The 15,305-nt window shown below is 50.2% G+C and overlaps 1 protein-coding gene across 1 annotated transcript; it reads right to left on the bottom strand.

Annotated features, from left to right (window-relative positions):
- Positions 1 to 3,430: 3,430 nt before the first annotated feature.
- On the bottom strand, positions 3,431 to 14,833 carry LOC125508260. Its single transcript, XM_048672912.1, has 2 exons — positions 14,324 to 14,833; positions 3,431 to 4,448 (listed from the first exon to the last, which is right to left on the bottom strand). Exons 1-2 carry the CDS (start codon positions 14,755 to 14,757, stop codon positions 3,836 to 3,838), a joined length of 1,047 nt encoding a protein of 348 aa, XP_048528869.1. The 5' UTR covers positions 14,758 to 14,833; the 3' UTR covers positions 3,431 to 3,835.
- Between the last annotated feature and the right edge of the window lie 472 nt (positions 14,834 to 15,305).

Raw genomic sequence — 15,305 nt, 5'->3', positions numbered from 1 at the left:
GAAAAACCTCATAGTAACATATAGAATATAATCTTTATTATATCAAATGTGCTGATACAATACAGTATAAAGACAACAACAAACTTATGTTCTTATTACAATCATCACAAATGGACATAATTAAGTAGATCACTAAGGAGATTCAGGGACTAGTCGAAGTCGCCAAACACGTTGTTTGCGGTGAACTCAATCAACGTGTTCTCCATTTCAACAGTATCCTCAGGCAGATAAGGAACCACAACGTTGCTCGGTCCAGGAGGAACATCGTGCGAACCACCAGCTCCTTTTGCGTTATCCGGATGAAGTTTGAAGTTGGCTCCAAACCTTTTACCTTGAGGTGCTTTGCGTCCCTGAGATTGCTGGTACAGCATAACCAGATGCTTGGGCATTGTGCACTTTTCAATAGAATACATGTAGCATCCACACTTGTTGCAAAGCTTGGATTTATCAAACCTGGGCTTTGAAGTGCCTTTTCCTTTGACTGGGTATCTAGATCTCCCGTTCCCATTGCGCTTTCGCTTATGCTCGAAATTGGATTGTTTACCCCGAGAGGTACCATTAAACTTTTGACTATTTGCAACATTTAGATGGACTTCAGGTAAAGGTTGTGCCCCAACTGGGCGCTGAGAGCCATTCTTAGCGAGAAGCTCATCATGCTTTTCTGCCTGAAGTAACATGTGAATAAGCTCGGAATAGGCAGTGTAGTTACGAGCACGGTATTGCTGTTGGAGCATCCTATCTGAAGGGAGCATAGTAGACAAAGTTTTCTCTATCTTCTCCCCCTCAATAGGTTCCTTCTCACAAAAGCGTAGTTTGGAACATATCTTATGAACAATATGATTGTACTCACCGATGGACTTGAAATCCTGAAGACGGAGATGAGTCCAATCATGGAGTGCTTTTGGCAGGACTACTGCCTTCTGTTGTTCATACCTTGTTTTGAGGGCCAGAAACAAAGTACTAGGAGATTCCTCCTGTAAATACTCAGACTTGAGATCTGGATGAATATGGTGCCTTATGGTGAATAAAGTAGCATAGTTCTGATGTTCTATCAATGGTGTGGCCCCAGCCAAGAGAGGAGTCTCTGGGGTTGTATTGCACGCGCTATCCCACAGGACACAAGACTGATCTTGATGTCCATAGCCCATGTAGGTTAATTGTGGCCATTGAGGGCAAGCTCCTCAAACTCTTTGGCAGTCATCTTTGCCTACATGGGAAAACCAGAGATAGTTAATTTACGGGTGGTAAATTAAAAACCATCATGGTTTTGTAATAAGAATGCAAAAATTTGATACTCAAGTGTAAACTTGAAAAATTCTCAACCTCAATTGTGTGAACATAACACTTTGAAGATCACTCAGATCTCACAGTAATAGGCTGCATGGCCATTACCTTGTGTATGTTACAATTTAGATATAAGGAATACACGTTGAAGGAAATCGCTTGTCGGGATTGACAAAGCGTAGACCTCATAGTAAGAGAGGATAGTCTGCAAATGTGCAGTAGATCATAACTCATTACCTTGTGATTCCAAATAAGACGAGGGAGAAATATTCAAAAATTTGCAAGTTTGATATGCGAGAGAAGATCTCAATCGCAAAAACATGTTCAATAAAAATGAGATGTGGTAAACACATGGAACATGTCATTCTTCTCGAATGAAATTCGGTACTTTATTTATATTATCAATCCATTACATAATATAAACACACTAATAATTACACAAGTCCTAACCTAGATTTATCTAGAACTGGACTAGAATGTAAGTAGCAGTCAAACTAGGTACTAAACATAGTCTAAAACTGCACTAATACAATAATTAGTACTAATGTTTAACTAAAAAGAAAAAAATGAATCATGAAGGGGCAGGCCAGGACGCCTGGGCCGGCGCCACGGCCTTTGGCCAGCCCGCAGCCTCCCCACCGCATAATAAGAGGAGGCGAGGGGAGTGGCGGTTACGGATAAGGGATCCGCCCCGACCCGCTCCACCTCTCGATCCCCTCCACCTGCTCTTGACGGCGCCGGCGACTGGAGTGGCCGCCGCAGCCCCTCGCGGCGCCGAAGGTCACCGGCGCAGCACCGACGAGCCTTCCTCGTCCGAAGAAGACGCGATGACGACGGGGTCCAGGCGAGCACCCTCTGGCGCGGCGCTAGCGAGGCGAGGCTCGCCAGAGCCCACGAACCGGGGCCGTGGATGGGGTGGCGGTCGATGGCGGCGACGGCGTGCCCGAGGAGACACCCGAAGCGCCGTGCCGCACGGCTGCTCGAGCCCGCTGCCATCTCCCCCTGAAGCAGGGCGCTGGTGTTGGTGCCCTCCATGCCGGCTCCAAGACGGACGACGCCGGTAGGCGCGGAGACGAAGGCGAGTGCCTCCTCCTCATTCACCACGGCGCGCAACGGCACCGCGGCATAGCCATGCGGGCGGCGGCTCGGGCCGGCGGCTACGGCATCCTGCGTCGGCGTCGACGGCGGGAGCCACCCTGCCGGTGGAGGAGGGGGTGGAGGCGGAGACCCGGGGGGTGCGGTTGCGGTGCTGTGCACCATAGGGGCGCTCGGATCGGCCACAAGCCATGGGTCGAGCCCCTTGTTCACTGACGGCGCATGCATAGCAGCGCCAAGGCTGTGCCCGTGGGCGTGGCAAGCACCAAGAGCGGCGCATCCGACGACGCCATGGCCGCGTCCAGCGACTCGGTGACCACCATAGGCGCCACATCCAGTGGCGTGGTGACCACAACGACCAGCGGCGCAACGGCCAGAACGGCGGATGGCCTGCACCATGCGATAGAAGCGCCGAAGGCCACCAACGCCATGGTAGCGACAACGGTAGCAACGACCATCCTCACGGATCAAGCGGAGAAAGAAGGAAACAAGGTCAGGCATCTCACCAGCGGCGAGTGCTCCCTCTCTTCTCCTTTCTCTGTTGCCTTTCTCGCTCTCGCTGGCTGTTCTAGCGTGGCTGATAACGTGCTCCGAATCAAACAATGAACAATTGCCTTGACAATGGTTACAAAAAGCTTATATATCCCCATAGAGACGCGACGATCCTGGGAGGGATGCGTCGGTTCTAGGCAGACAGGAGAGAGGCGTTGGTACGGCCGTTCGGGGCAAGGGGAGATTTTCCCCCTAATTACATAATTAGTTTTGACACTTTTCACTTTCTATCACATGCAAACCCTCATTATTATTATTATTATTATCAACAATAAATATTTAATAATTGAACTCAAGTGTCACAAGACAATATAACATTCAGCCACCCTTCATTTACCTCTAGGTGGAATGTGGTGTGGTACTATACTCATATATTCGAGTTTATTTTTGATAAGGTCATTGCTAAAAATTTCCGCAAGAAAGCACAGCCGTTATCTAGTAAAAATGGTAAACCTATTTGTGCCATCCACACTGCGTGATTCTCTTGCGCGGAAGCCCATTTAGAAGTTAGCTTTACAACATACAGAGGCCACTCAACATTCTAAACACTGTTTGAACACATGAGTAGCGCTCTTATATTAGTTTACGGAGGGAGCACTAGTTTTCTCAAAAAAAAAAGCTAAATAGTACTCCCTCCGTCCCAAAATGTAAGACTTTTTTGACACTATGATAGTATCAAAAAACGTCTTACATTTTGGGTCGGAGGAAATACTAGTTTTAAATTGCGTGTTTACAGCCACAATGACAGGACAAGTTATCTTCAAAACATATATAATCAGATAACTAGAGACAAGTTACCAGGCACCAGCCGATGCATCCTCAAGCCTTTTCTCAAGTCGAGTGCACCTGTCTTGCCTAGAGTTCAGATCAGATTGCCACCATCGACGCCGTACCCCTTGCAGTCTTACCTAGAGTTTAGATCAAATTCCCCCGATCGCCGCCACTCCTCTTGCATATCAGAGTTTCCATTCTCTGGCTCATTCTCATCATTGAGGAAATCCTCAGATGGATCATCATCATCCCTTTGAGTGTTTTCCCATCCATCTTCAACCTGTTGTTGTGCCATGTCATGACTAGGACCATCATCGCCTTGGGAAGCAGCAGCATTGGCCCTCAAAGGGCCATGACCAATCACCTCAGGGTGTGCTTGAGCTTCCACTCGAGCATGCTCAGCCATGGCCATACGCATCTTAGCTTCAGCAGCCTCGCGGCCTGCTTTCTCCCTAGATTCTATCTCTGCTCTTAGTTCCATCGAAGCCTGCTTCTCCTCCTGTAACAAAGCTTGCTCTAGCATGAGTCGCTCCTCCGATCGAAACTCACCAATGGCCCTTTTCTTGGTCATTATGTTGTATGCCAACACTTGCTTCTCAAAAGTTGTTGTGAACTCAGCAATTTTTACCAGAATGTTATGATCCCATTGCTGAAGACGAGAGGGAATCTGGCCAGTTGCGTCACTGTCAAGGATCCTGTCATCTTCTTCAGCCTCGTAGTCAGCAACAACATGGTAAGGCAATAACCTGATTTTTGCGGCAATGGAACAGAGTGTATCAGTACCTTTGGATAGGGAAGTTATGTGGAAAAAACCTTTCAAAAGTGTTACTGATTGAAACTGCTCGCCTAACTCTAAACAATGGTTAACACGATTTAAGAGGCGTTACTGACAGGAATGTGGTATGCCTTTTCTAAGTTGACTGACAAATTAAGCAACATGTTGCCATTTTAATATATCAGGCTAGGCAATGCAACACGCCAAATCATTTATTCACATAACTAACATATATTCACATTTTCCAAAAGTCATGCTTTTGTCGGAAAGCAAAAGGAATATAGAACCCGAAAATTCGTTTCTGAGCCCGAGCTCAGATGGATCTGATATCTAAATTGCCCCTCCTCCTCCAGATCACTGCACTGTTTGTATTTCTCCCTGTACGCGTCAGTTGTATCTTCAGCGCATTTCAACCGGACCCCATGCATTAACTGCCGTCCCCAACGTCTCGAACATCTAGGTACAGCAGTTCTGTGGACGGCCTATTCCGCGTCTGTGATGGCCCCAGCTAATAACAGCCATCAACCCGTCACTGGATAAGAAACACGTGAACCCCTCTGCCACTTTCACTCCCACCTTTTTTCACTCAGTCGAAAACAATCTGGCCGCTGCCACCAAATCGAGAGCCATGTCCGCCTCCAGTGCTTCATCCTACTCCGCCGAGCAGCAGGAGCTTCTCCCCCTCATCCCTTGCCTCTTCTGCAGCAAATGTTTGGTGACATCTATCGCCCACAAAGGACAGAATCCTTGATCCAGATTCTACAAGTGTGTGAATGACAATGCAAGTCTTCGCACCCTGTAAATCCACAAGCTGTAGTGCCCATTTGATGGTTGTGAACTCACGCAACCCATTGTCTTTTGCTTGGTATTTTTGTTTCTAGGATGGCTTGTGCCCCTTATTTGAATTCCAGGACAAGTATGCCCATCAGCTCGGACAGCTGCCGATGGCTGCCCTTGCTCCTGCAGCCCTGGCGCCCACACCCAGTTCCAGTGGCTGTGCATCAGGACCACGGACCGACCGCCGTCCAGCCCACCCTGCGCAATGCAACGGCGAATGCTCCTATGTCCTAATGCACACCAGCAGCGCACGCATGGTGCATCCAGCAGCCAGCCGGTGACACCCAAGGTTGCTGACGCGCACGGCGACTGCGCACTAGCTCCGCCCAAGTACTGTCAGCTTGCTCATAGCGTGCGCTATTCCTTAGGGGTTAATAGCTCGTAGTTGAGTCACTCCATGAAACTTATGTGTGCACTAATGGACCTATAAGGACGTTCTAGCAGATTGGTCAGATTAATTTGCCTGCTCGTGTTCGCCCCTGTAATCACTTACCCTTGTAAAATTTCTTTTTAGAACAACTTACCCTTGTAATGGCACGGTCAGCTTGTCAGCTTTGTATTCAAAAGAAAAAAAGCTTGTCAACGATGTAATCGTGAGTATCATTTTCTGAGCCACGGTCCTGTTGCAGCCCAAAGTTACTAACACCCCAACTCCAGGGACAGCTATGAGCCTGCAATGTGAGCCACAACTCGGATTGCCACCGTGACTGGATCTCCTCATCCAGTACGAAAACTCACGGTGCTGGCCCACCGAACGCCTATGTACGAGACTGCTCCACCCCATATTTCCTCCACCTGCCCCATTATCTCGCACAGGCAGCTGTCACGTCGACTGACTTTCATGAATGCCAGGGATTTCGGGTTCAGATAGTCCTGAGCACTGAAACGCCATTCTCTGTAGAACCAAATTTTATGTGAAAGGGCTATTCCAGGACATCCCCTTGGAGCATCTCTAGCAGACCCCTTAAAACGGGGCACCCCGTAAAAATCCGGCGACTATACGGGTTTGGCCCATTTTTTGGGCCAGACCAGAGCTCGTACAGTCGCCCGGCCCGTAAGTTTTTTTACAGTGGCTCGCAACCCCACTCCCCTCCCGCGCATGTAAGGGTTTGCAGCTGAAATACGGGTCGAAACCCTATCCGCGCGCCGCTGCAATTCCCAATCCCCCTTCTCGATTTCTCACCGCCGGCGACTTCAATTCCCCCTCTCCCCTCTCGATGTGGTGCGGAATGTGGTCGGCGGGCCACGGCGCCGGCGATGGCGACGACCCCGAGCGGAGGCGGTGCGACGCCTCCGACGCCGCGAGGAAAAGGGCTGCCCGTAGGTACACAAACAACGGGCTCTCGCCGCCGCCGTCGCTCCTCCGCCGCGAGACGGAGGAGTACAACCGCAAGTAGGCGCTCCTCAGCCGCGGGCTGTCCTCCGGCTCCTCTGCCATGGGCAGCTCCTCTGCCGGTGCCTTGAGCTCACGGACGCCACTCATGCCGGTTAAAAGAGAGCCGGAGGAGCTCCCGCCGCTCCGCGCGGTGAAGAGGGGGCCAGAGGCGGAGCCGAAGTGGCGGGGCGTCTTCGGGCCGGAGGATTACCTCCCCCGGCAGAGGCGGACGTCATGGAAGCCGCCATCGTCGCGCGCTCTGCGCAGGAGAAGGCGGAGCAGCGCCGTCGACGGGACGCTGACATCAACAAAATCTTCCTCGAGCAGGGGATGGCGGCGGCGCAGGAGTTTGCAGCCAACATGGAAGAGTGGCGCCTCGTAAAAACGAAGCAGGACGAGGTCTACGTCGACCTCGTCTCCAACGACGAGGACTGAGCTCCTCCGCCGCCGCAGCGTCGCCGCCGCAATCCCCCCGGCTCCGATGAGCACAATTTTGTAATTAGGGTTACGGTGGTGCCTGCTCCTCCAAATATTAGTTGTAAAAATTCTACTTTGTATGACTTTTTAAGATGATCAAGTGCTAGTAGTTCTACTGAACTAGTTCAATTTCTCGCGCGAATGTGTGATTTCAAATTTTGCGGGTTCATATTCGGTTGCTGTTCTATCACGGCTGTTTTCGGCCCGTATCCGAAGACAACCGCGAACTGTAAACGCGCTATAAGGGTCCGTGATATAAAGGGTCTGCTAGAGATGCTCTTACATCCTATCCACTTTTACAACTGAAAATGCCCACAGTAGCCCCTGAACTACCCTGAGAGTGAAATGAACAACTAAAATTTAACCCTTGGCACAATACCAACCTGGTTTGTTGTTAACTGTGGCCATCTACTTGGGCAGTTAATGCTGAGTCAGAAGATTAATTAGCCCAATCAGGTTATTCATGGCACAGTGACCATGTAGACAAGGAGCACGATGGGATAACTTGGCAAAGGGTCCGAGCAGTGGGGATAGGGCACTCACCCTCAACAAGCAGCAACAGGGCTCATCTCTGTCAGGACTAGTGGTTCCAAAGCTTACAAAACTTAGGTCATGTAACAGACTTGGCCACCAAGAAACATATCTCCTTCCTAACAAACCGGTCTCTATTTATTCAAATTGGACTAGTATCTTTGCCTGATATGGCAGTTCTCTCCCTAACACAATTATACTATCAACTAACACTATTTGGTTCCTAGTTGCCGATATCTGTCTAGACGGTGGATTGGCTGGCTGACACTATTGAGTCATAACACTCCAGCCCGCTTTACCAGATGGCATGTCATTGTGCCATCGACTGGCATCTAAGAATGCATGCCCATTAGAACCAAATACCAATGCTGATGAGCGACTGAGAAGCACTGTCATAGATCTCCAATCCTTGTCTGTCAAAGTCAGCCCATCACAGGTGTCGGAACTTGAACGGGTCCATATAACGATGAACTTGATAGTCGCTAGGTATACCTAGATGTCCATTCCAGGATGACTCTCCACATGAAGTGAGTGCTGATGTTGGGGTAGTGAAGGTAGACACTAAACACCCATCAACATGTAGTCCTAGAAAGAATGATGGCTGACTTGCAGGTGGTCATGGTCTGACGAAGAAACGAATGAAGGTAGCAGTGGTGTGCGGAAACTACTTGATCACGCTGTCATTAGTGTTCATTAGTGTATGATGGTAGTCGCCCATGTTCATGACGAGATCATAGGTGGCCTACCATGAGATGTTAAGGTAGTGAAGGTAAACACTAAACACCGATCAACATGTAGTCCAAGAAAGAATGATGGCTGACTTGCAGGCGGTCATGACCCAACTAAGAAACGAATATGGTAGCAGTGGTGTACAGAACTACTTGATCACGCTGACATCAGTGTATGATGTTAGTCGTCCATGACAAGATCATAGGTGGCCTACCACACGAGCATGTGGAAGGAGACTGAAAGTGCATCTCCATTATACCCTAGTTGGTTTTGATAATTTATGACGGAATCATTGAGAGGACTAATGTTGTATGAGCTTATTTCAGGTATAACATGTGATCTTATTGTGTATCAGGTTTGACTACAAGTGGAAGATCATTGGCGACAACCCCCCCCCCCCCCCCCCCCCCCCCCCCCCCACACAAAATCCTTTCTAGGGATCCAATTCTTATCGAGTCTGACTCATAATGATCATTTCTCTTTAGCAAAGAATGATCTTGGTCATCAAAGGACGGAACAATTACTTATGATACCTAATTGGCATCGATAGCAAGAATCTAATGAATTATGAGTTTAATGGATTCTCTTTAGCAGTTATTGTCCTCGTCATTTTCTAGGCTTTTAGTGAATCCAAGATTCACATTGAGTATAGGACAACCATACTATAAAGAGGGGCACAAGTTGTCGGCGTCCTGGGACCGGGGGTGCCCAGACTTGCCTGCCTGCGGCCCATGACGTGGCTCCATCGACGGTCTGGTACGGCCCAGCTTCAGGATCAACAACACAAGACCCTCGCGAGGGGCCAAGCCTCGCGAGGCAGACGACACAAAGACCTCCTCGAGGGGCAGTCTCCCCAAGCTGGCTCCCGAGGAGTGGAGATATCTATGCAAGATGCACCTCGCGAGGTTCAGATGACGTGAGCCGTGACGACCAAGACCAAGCGGGCGCCCGCGGGCGCAGTGTACCAGTTTCCTCATTGGTGCTAAGAAGGCAAGCGCAGGAACGGAGTCCCGAGGAATCAAGCAAAGGTTTCCATTTCGGTGCAACAAGACCAAGACCGCCAGGACGGCAGAGCGGAGGTCATCGTCGAGCCAACCACGGCGTCACGACCAGGAGCTTTTGGCAGGCAAAGACTACTTTTGTCAGGATAGCATGTACTAGTTGTCTTCCTTCAAATTTGGCCTTTGTGGGATCCCTTCCCGCCTTACATTTGGAAAGAGACCAAGGCCACTATAAATAGGACTTAGCCACCACCATAGAAGGAGGGATCATTCAGATCATCCTCTCACCCACCAGCTCATCGAGCACAAGAACACTACTCCTAAGGCTGTTCTCCACTGTACTAGTTCATCGGTTCATCCTCAGTCCCTCGAGACCAATCCACCACAAAGCAGGAGTAGGGTTTTACACCGCAAAGTGGCCCGAACCTGGATAAACTGCTATGTCTTTTGTTCATCCAGTTCGTCGAGCTAGGCTGTGGGATTAGCGAGCAGACAAACTAGGGAGGACGAGTTCTTCGCACGCACCCCAGAGTTCGAACATCTCAAGGGTCTACGGAACCCTGAATCCGACATTTTGGCGCGCCGGGTAGGGGAACGTCGGACCCTCTCTTCCGTCGATCGACCCACCACTGCTCCACCGCTTCCATGGCTGACGCCCATCGAGCCCGTGCTGAGCGTCGGGCCGCCCTCGCCGCTCGCGTCGCCCAGACGGCGCCTGCCGGCGGGCCTCCCCGTCGTTCTCCATCGCCTGCCGCCAACGCATCCACCGGCCCGGCAGGGCATGAGCAGCAAGCTTCGTCGCTGCACCCCTCCGTGTGGCGTGATGGGCGCACGGCCACCTCGTCGCTGACTCCGGTTGGTTCGTCATCTCATGCTCGTCGCGCACCGGCGGACGCGCAAGCTGCATTGCTCATGGCGCGCGAGCTCCTACGCTACCACCCATCGACAACTTCTATGAAGAGTGGCTGGACCGCATCACCGAGCTAGTCAGCGCCGCTGGGGACTCTCCTGCACCGTCTCTCTCGCTGCCTCGCCCGCCGCCTGCTACAGACGACGTAGCTCATGGAGCACCTCCTCCACCTCCCCGTCAAGACGTCGCCCTTGGACCAGGGCGCGCGGCCCCACGGCATGACCCACCGCGCAAGGCGCCTGCGCGTGAAGAAGAAAGCTGCCAGGAGGTCCAGCGGCCGCAAGAGGATGCTCCTGCACTCCCAGCACCACCACGTCAAGACCGCACGCCGCCTGCGGTGGTGGCGCGTGAGCGCCAAGATCAGCCTCCACCTCTACGACGGGCTCCCTTGACTACCGCGGGCTGCCGTGCCTTCACTCCGGAGCTTCGCAGCATCGTCTAGCCGAGGAAGTTCAAGCCTGACCTACCTCCACGCTACGACGGCACCCCCGACCCTGCTGAGTTCCTTCAGCTCTACGAGCTGAGCATCGAGGCGGCCAACGGCGACGAAAAGGTCATGGCGAACTGGTTTCCCATGGCCCTCAAAGATGGCGCACGCTCGTGGCTCCTGAACCTGCCAATGGGATCGATCTCTTCCTGGGGCGAGATGCGCGAGCGTTTCGTCACCAACTTCCAGGGCACTCGCGACCATCCGCCAGCTGCAGGTGACCTGCGGCGCATCAAGCAGCAGTCAGGGAAGACCCTGCAGAAGTACATCCAACGCTTCAACAGTGTTCGCCTCAAGATCCCCAAGGTTTCGAACGAGGCCATCATCTCAGCGTTCTCTGATGGCGTCCGCGACATCAAGATGAAGGAAGAGCTCGCCATACACGAGGACCTATGCACGGCTCTGGAGATGTTCAACATGGCAACTAGGTGCGCGAGAGCTGAGGAGGGTCACCTCTCCCTCCTGGAGCTCCCGGGGACAGACCCAAAAGATAAGAAGGCCAAGGCCAAGAACATGAAGCGCAAGGGCCGGTCATGCTTGCGGCTGAGCCGGAGATGAAGCACGGCTGCGACCACCTAAAGTCATCCAAGGGCAGCCGCCCGTTCTGCGTCTTCCACAACATGCACAGCCATAACACCAACGACTGTCAGGAGCTCAGGGCCATCCGTGACGAATGCCTCGGTCGTCGCCCCGAGCGCAGCGACCGAGGCTACGGCCGCGGAGGAGGCCGAGGAGGAGGACGCTGGGACGACCGCGGCCCCCGCCAGGAGTGGCGCGATCAGCCTCATGAGGAGCGCTGGCAAGCCCAGCCTCGCGAAGGCGTCTGGAGAGACCAGCCTCGTGAGAATCGTCCTTAGGGCAACGCTGGCCTCCCCTCGCTGCCACCACCACCAAGAAGGAACGACGATCACCACCAGAACGAGGGGGCTGGGGGCTTCCAGGAGCCTCGCGCCATCGCCTGCATCCTAGGCGGTGCTCAGGCCCCAGCCTCTCATCGCATCTTCAAGCAGTTTGCCCGCGAAGTGAATGCGGCCCTCTCCAGGCTCGAGGCCACGCGACCGCTCAGGTGGTCCAAGTGCACCATCACCTTCAGCTCGACCGGCCAGCTCAAGTGCGCGGCAACTGCTGGTGCCCTCCCGATGCTCTGCTCGCCCGTCATCAGCAACATCCTCGTCACCAAGACTCTCATCGATGGTGGTGCGGGGCTCAACGTTCTTTCTTTCTACTTGGACCCTGACATATAGAGCTAACTCACATCTTATAGTTACTTCATTATGGCCCAACATGAGTACATGGAAATACAAGATGATACCGGTATTTCAATATTGTTATTGTGGCAGAGAATCTAAGACCGGACAAGATGACCTGCATGCACAAAGACACTCTGAGAAAGAAAAAAACAGTGAAATTATCCTGGACCACCCAGGTATAAATATCTACCATCAGTTCCATTCTAGTTGAATTTCAATGGGGCTAAAGAACATAGCCTAAGTAGAAACACAAACAGTGATAAGGCAAGACCAGATACCAGTTATGCATAATTATTTATCTTCATCCCAACTCAGACATGTCGGTCCGAGTGTCACACAACTGCAGCTATAAAAGAAAATAGAAAACTGCCTGTTCGCCAGGCACGAGGTTGAGCTCAAGGCAGCCAGGAAGAAAACGCCAACTTTAGCCACTACGCTATACAGTTGTTTTCATAGGACAGCTCTTGCCAGTTATATATGTTCAGCAAACAATAAAAGGTTTCTAAAGAGATTGTTCATAAGGAACATAGGGACCTGTAAAACAAAATCATTTTTTCTGACAGGGGTCTAAAGATTCAGATAAGGTTTTCCAGCAAAAAAAGGAACATCGCAAAATCAATAGACTATCATATAAGGTAGTCCAGATGAACAGATGTCACAACTAGAAGAATAGAACTAAGGAGTCTTCAACAACGTACCCGGCAATTAGTAAAAATGAAGAAATCACTTGACTACATAGGTGTGCTTAAACAGATAATGGTTTCCATAGTGGACGCCAACACAGCAGAACAAGACATGGGATGTTACTGTCGGCTTCCATTTGGTTTGTGGCCAAAGACGAACTACAATTCCCATTCCATTGGCAGTGTTGTTGATTTTTTGGTAATACCCAATTAATAGCAACCAATTTGATCACCAAGGTTTGGTAATACCAGTTGTTATCAAGCTTTGGTTTTCACAGAAATAAAAAAATGAAAACTGGTGCAAGTGAGTTACTAAGGAAGCCTTCATTGCGCAAGTTAGGCCAAAGAAAAGCCTTACCACAATTTTGGCACCAAGCAAAATGGCAGCAAAATCTTGTCAAAGTTTAGTAAGACAAACTTTGGTTCTCGTGCATTAAACCAAACAGGCCCATGTCACCACTAAACACAAGGAAAGAACCCAGTTTGGTTACCAAATTGGTGAGCGAAAGTGCCCTACTGATGTATCTATCATCGAGCTGGTTGCAGGTCTATTCAAATTGCTCGTTCTCAATATGTCGGCTAGCATTGCCCGTGCACTCACAGCACATGAAAACAAACTACAGGATAAAAATATAGTCATACAAGTAACTGAATGTTTAACAAATAGAAGTTAAAAAAATAGCAAAAAAACAACTTTTTTATCAAGATTGAGCGCGTGGTAGGCCAAATGTGTTTCTAGGCTGAAGATCAGTGGCGGATCCAGGAATTGAAGTTAGCCGGGGCAAATATTTATGGTCCAAAAAGTTTTAGTTACAAATGCAAGTCTATTAACCAAAACTTGTGGGCATTAAACAACTAAAACATCGGAATGCTCACGTGATCATATGCATGTGGTTTCTGCGACGGACAGATCAACAAGCCAATTCTAAACCATGGATGGTCATCGGCAAGCTAGTTATCAAATCAGTGAAATTCCAGTGCAAAAAGTACAAACGTTCAATCACTACTTAACATATACACCTTCAAACTAAAAGTACTTGTCAGCTTAGAGATCAAATCTGCATCATCAAATTGGAAATTTGAAACTAATCAGAGTCTCCAATGACATTTAAGATCATTATAACTTGTACACCACAACGAAGGTTGCAACTGGTGGACAAAAACCGTGTAGTGCCTGGATCCTAAAAGATCCATCATAAATTCAAATTCTACATCACATCAAAGGTTAGTGAACCTGGTTTCGCAAATAATACAGACCTCTACCAGAAGGTAGACACCAGTGCTGGTTGTTTTCCATGAAGCCGGTTTTTCTTTTCGGCTATTATGAGATCTCGTTTCGTTACTTGCCCATGGTTTCCCCTAAGTGACATAAAAAAAAGTCTGACATAAACGATTTTTCAGCGTATACAAGGACGCTCCAAGACCCTTATTCTGAAGGGGCTCGGCAAAAATCCATCAGTAACCTCCGTTGGCCATAAACTCGCGTGCCACGCAAAATAGTCTAGATCTATGTCACACAGCAAATCAAGGAAATAAAAAGCGAGAGTTGGTATGTGAAAGGCGCACCTGCTAACAGCGTCCTCGAGAGAATGGAAAGGCGTCTTGATGTCCGGGTTGCAGACCCGCATGGCGTCCTGAAGCGCCATCTCCACCTCGGGGCTCCGGACCCTAGCCTGCGCCGCTTGCTGCGGGGACGGCTGGGGGTGCGGCTGCCCCTGCGAGTGCGGCTGGGGTGGGGTTTGGAGCTGCGACGGCGCCGGCTGCTGGAAGCGGTGCGGTCCGAGGGGGCGGAGGTGGGCGTCGATGTTGGACGGGAAGCGGGACATGGCCTGCTGCGACAGCTGCTGCGCCTGCGGGTGGGGCTGGGCCTGCGCCTGAGCCTGAGCCTGCTGCATGAGAAAGAGCTGGCGCTGGAGCTGCTGGTGCTGGGCCGCCGCGGCTACGGCGGCCACCGACGAGGTGGTGGAGGTAGTCTGGGTGGCGTTCGCGGCGTCCTCCATGGCGATGGCGAAAGAACGGGAGTAGCACCGGGGGTGAGATTTGGGGGAAACGATGTGTCTCTTGCTCGTTGGGGAACGAGAAAGAGCTTGACACGCGACGGTACTGAGTTTTTTTTTATTATTTTTTTTAAAACTTTTCACTTTAAATTTTTGTTAGACAACCTCGCAAAGTTTTTAGTTAGCTATTTTTTAAAGCTTTTAGCTAACTCGTCGTAATGTTTACATGAACGAAAGTAAGATCACCTAGATTTTTGGCTAGCCAAATATAACCGCTAATCTCAAGTGAGAGAATATACTTTGCTAAAATTGTGAGCCCCGATATTCGACCTCCTATACTCATGACTAAATAAACAAGAAGTAGAAAAGATTAGAATGATCTATGATTTCTCGAATAATCGCGCTATAAACTGTCGCACTCTTCTGCTTGATATCATCAATGACAATCTTGCAATCTGAGGCAATATAAATTCTTCACTCATAAAAATCATCTATCAAGGACACTGCTTCTAGAACTGCTAGGGCTTTAAGCGTGGTGATCAAAAATTCCC

This window comes from Triticum urartu, chromosome 5 (assembly GCF_003073215.2).
Source record: "Triticum urartu cultivar G1812 chromosome 5, Tu2.1, whole genome shotgun sequence".
NCBI classification, from domain to species: Eukaryota; Viridiplantae; Streptophyta; class Magnoliopsida; order Poales; family Poaceae; genus Triticum; species Triticum urartu.
This window is presented reverse-complemented; position numbering and strand designations above follow the sequence as displayed.

Excerpts from the sequence above, each read along its gene's own strand:
- LOC125508260 (XM_048672912.1), bottom strand. The coding sequence starts at position 14,757 with ATGGAGGACGCCGCGAACGCCACCCAGACTACCTCCACCACCTCGTCG. Across the intron at positions 4,449-14,323 it reads CTCGAGGACGCTGTTAGCAG|GTTATTGCCTTACCATGTTG; the intron begins GTGCGCCTTTCA and ends CGCAAAAATCAG.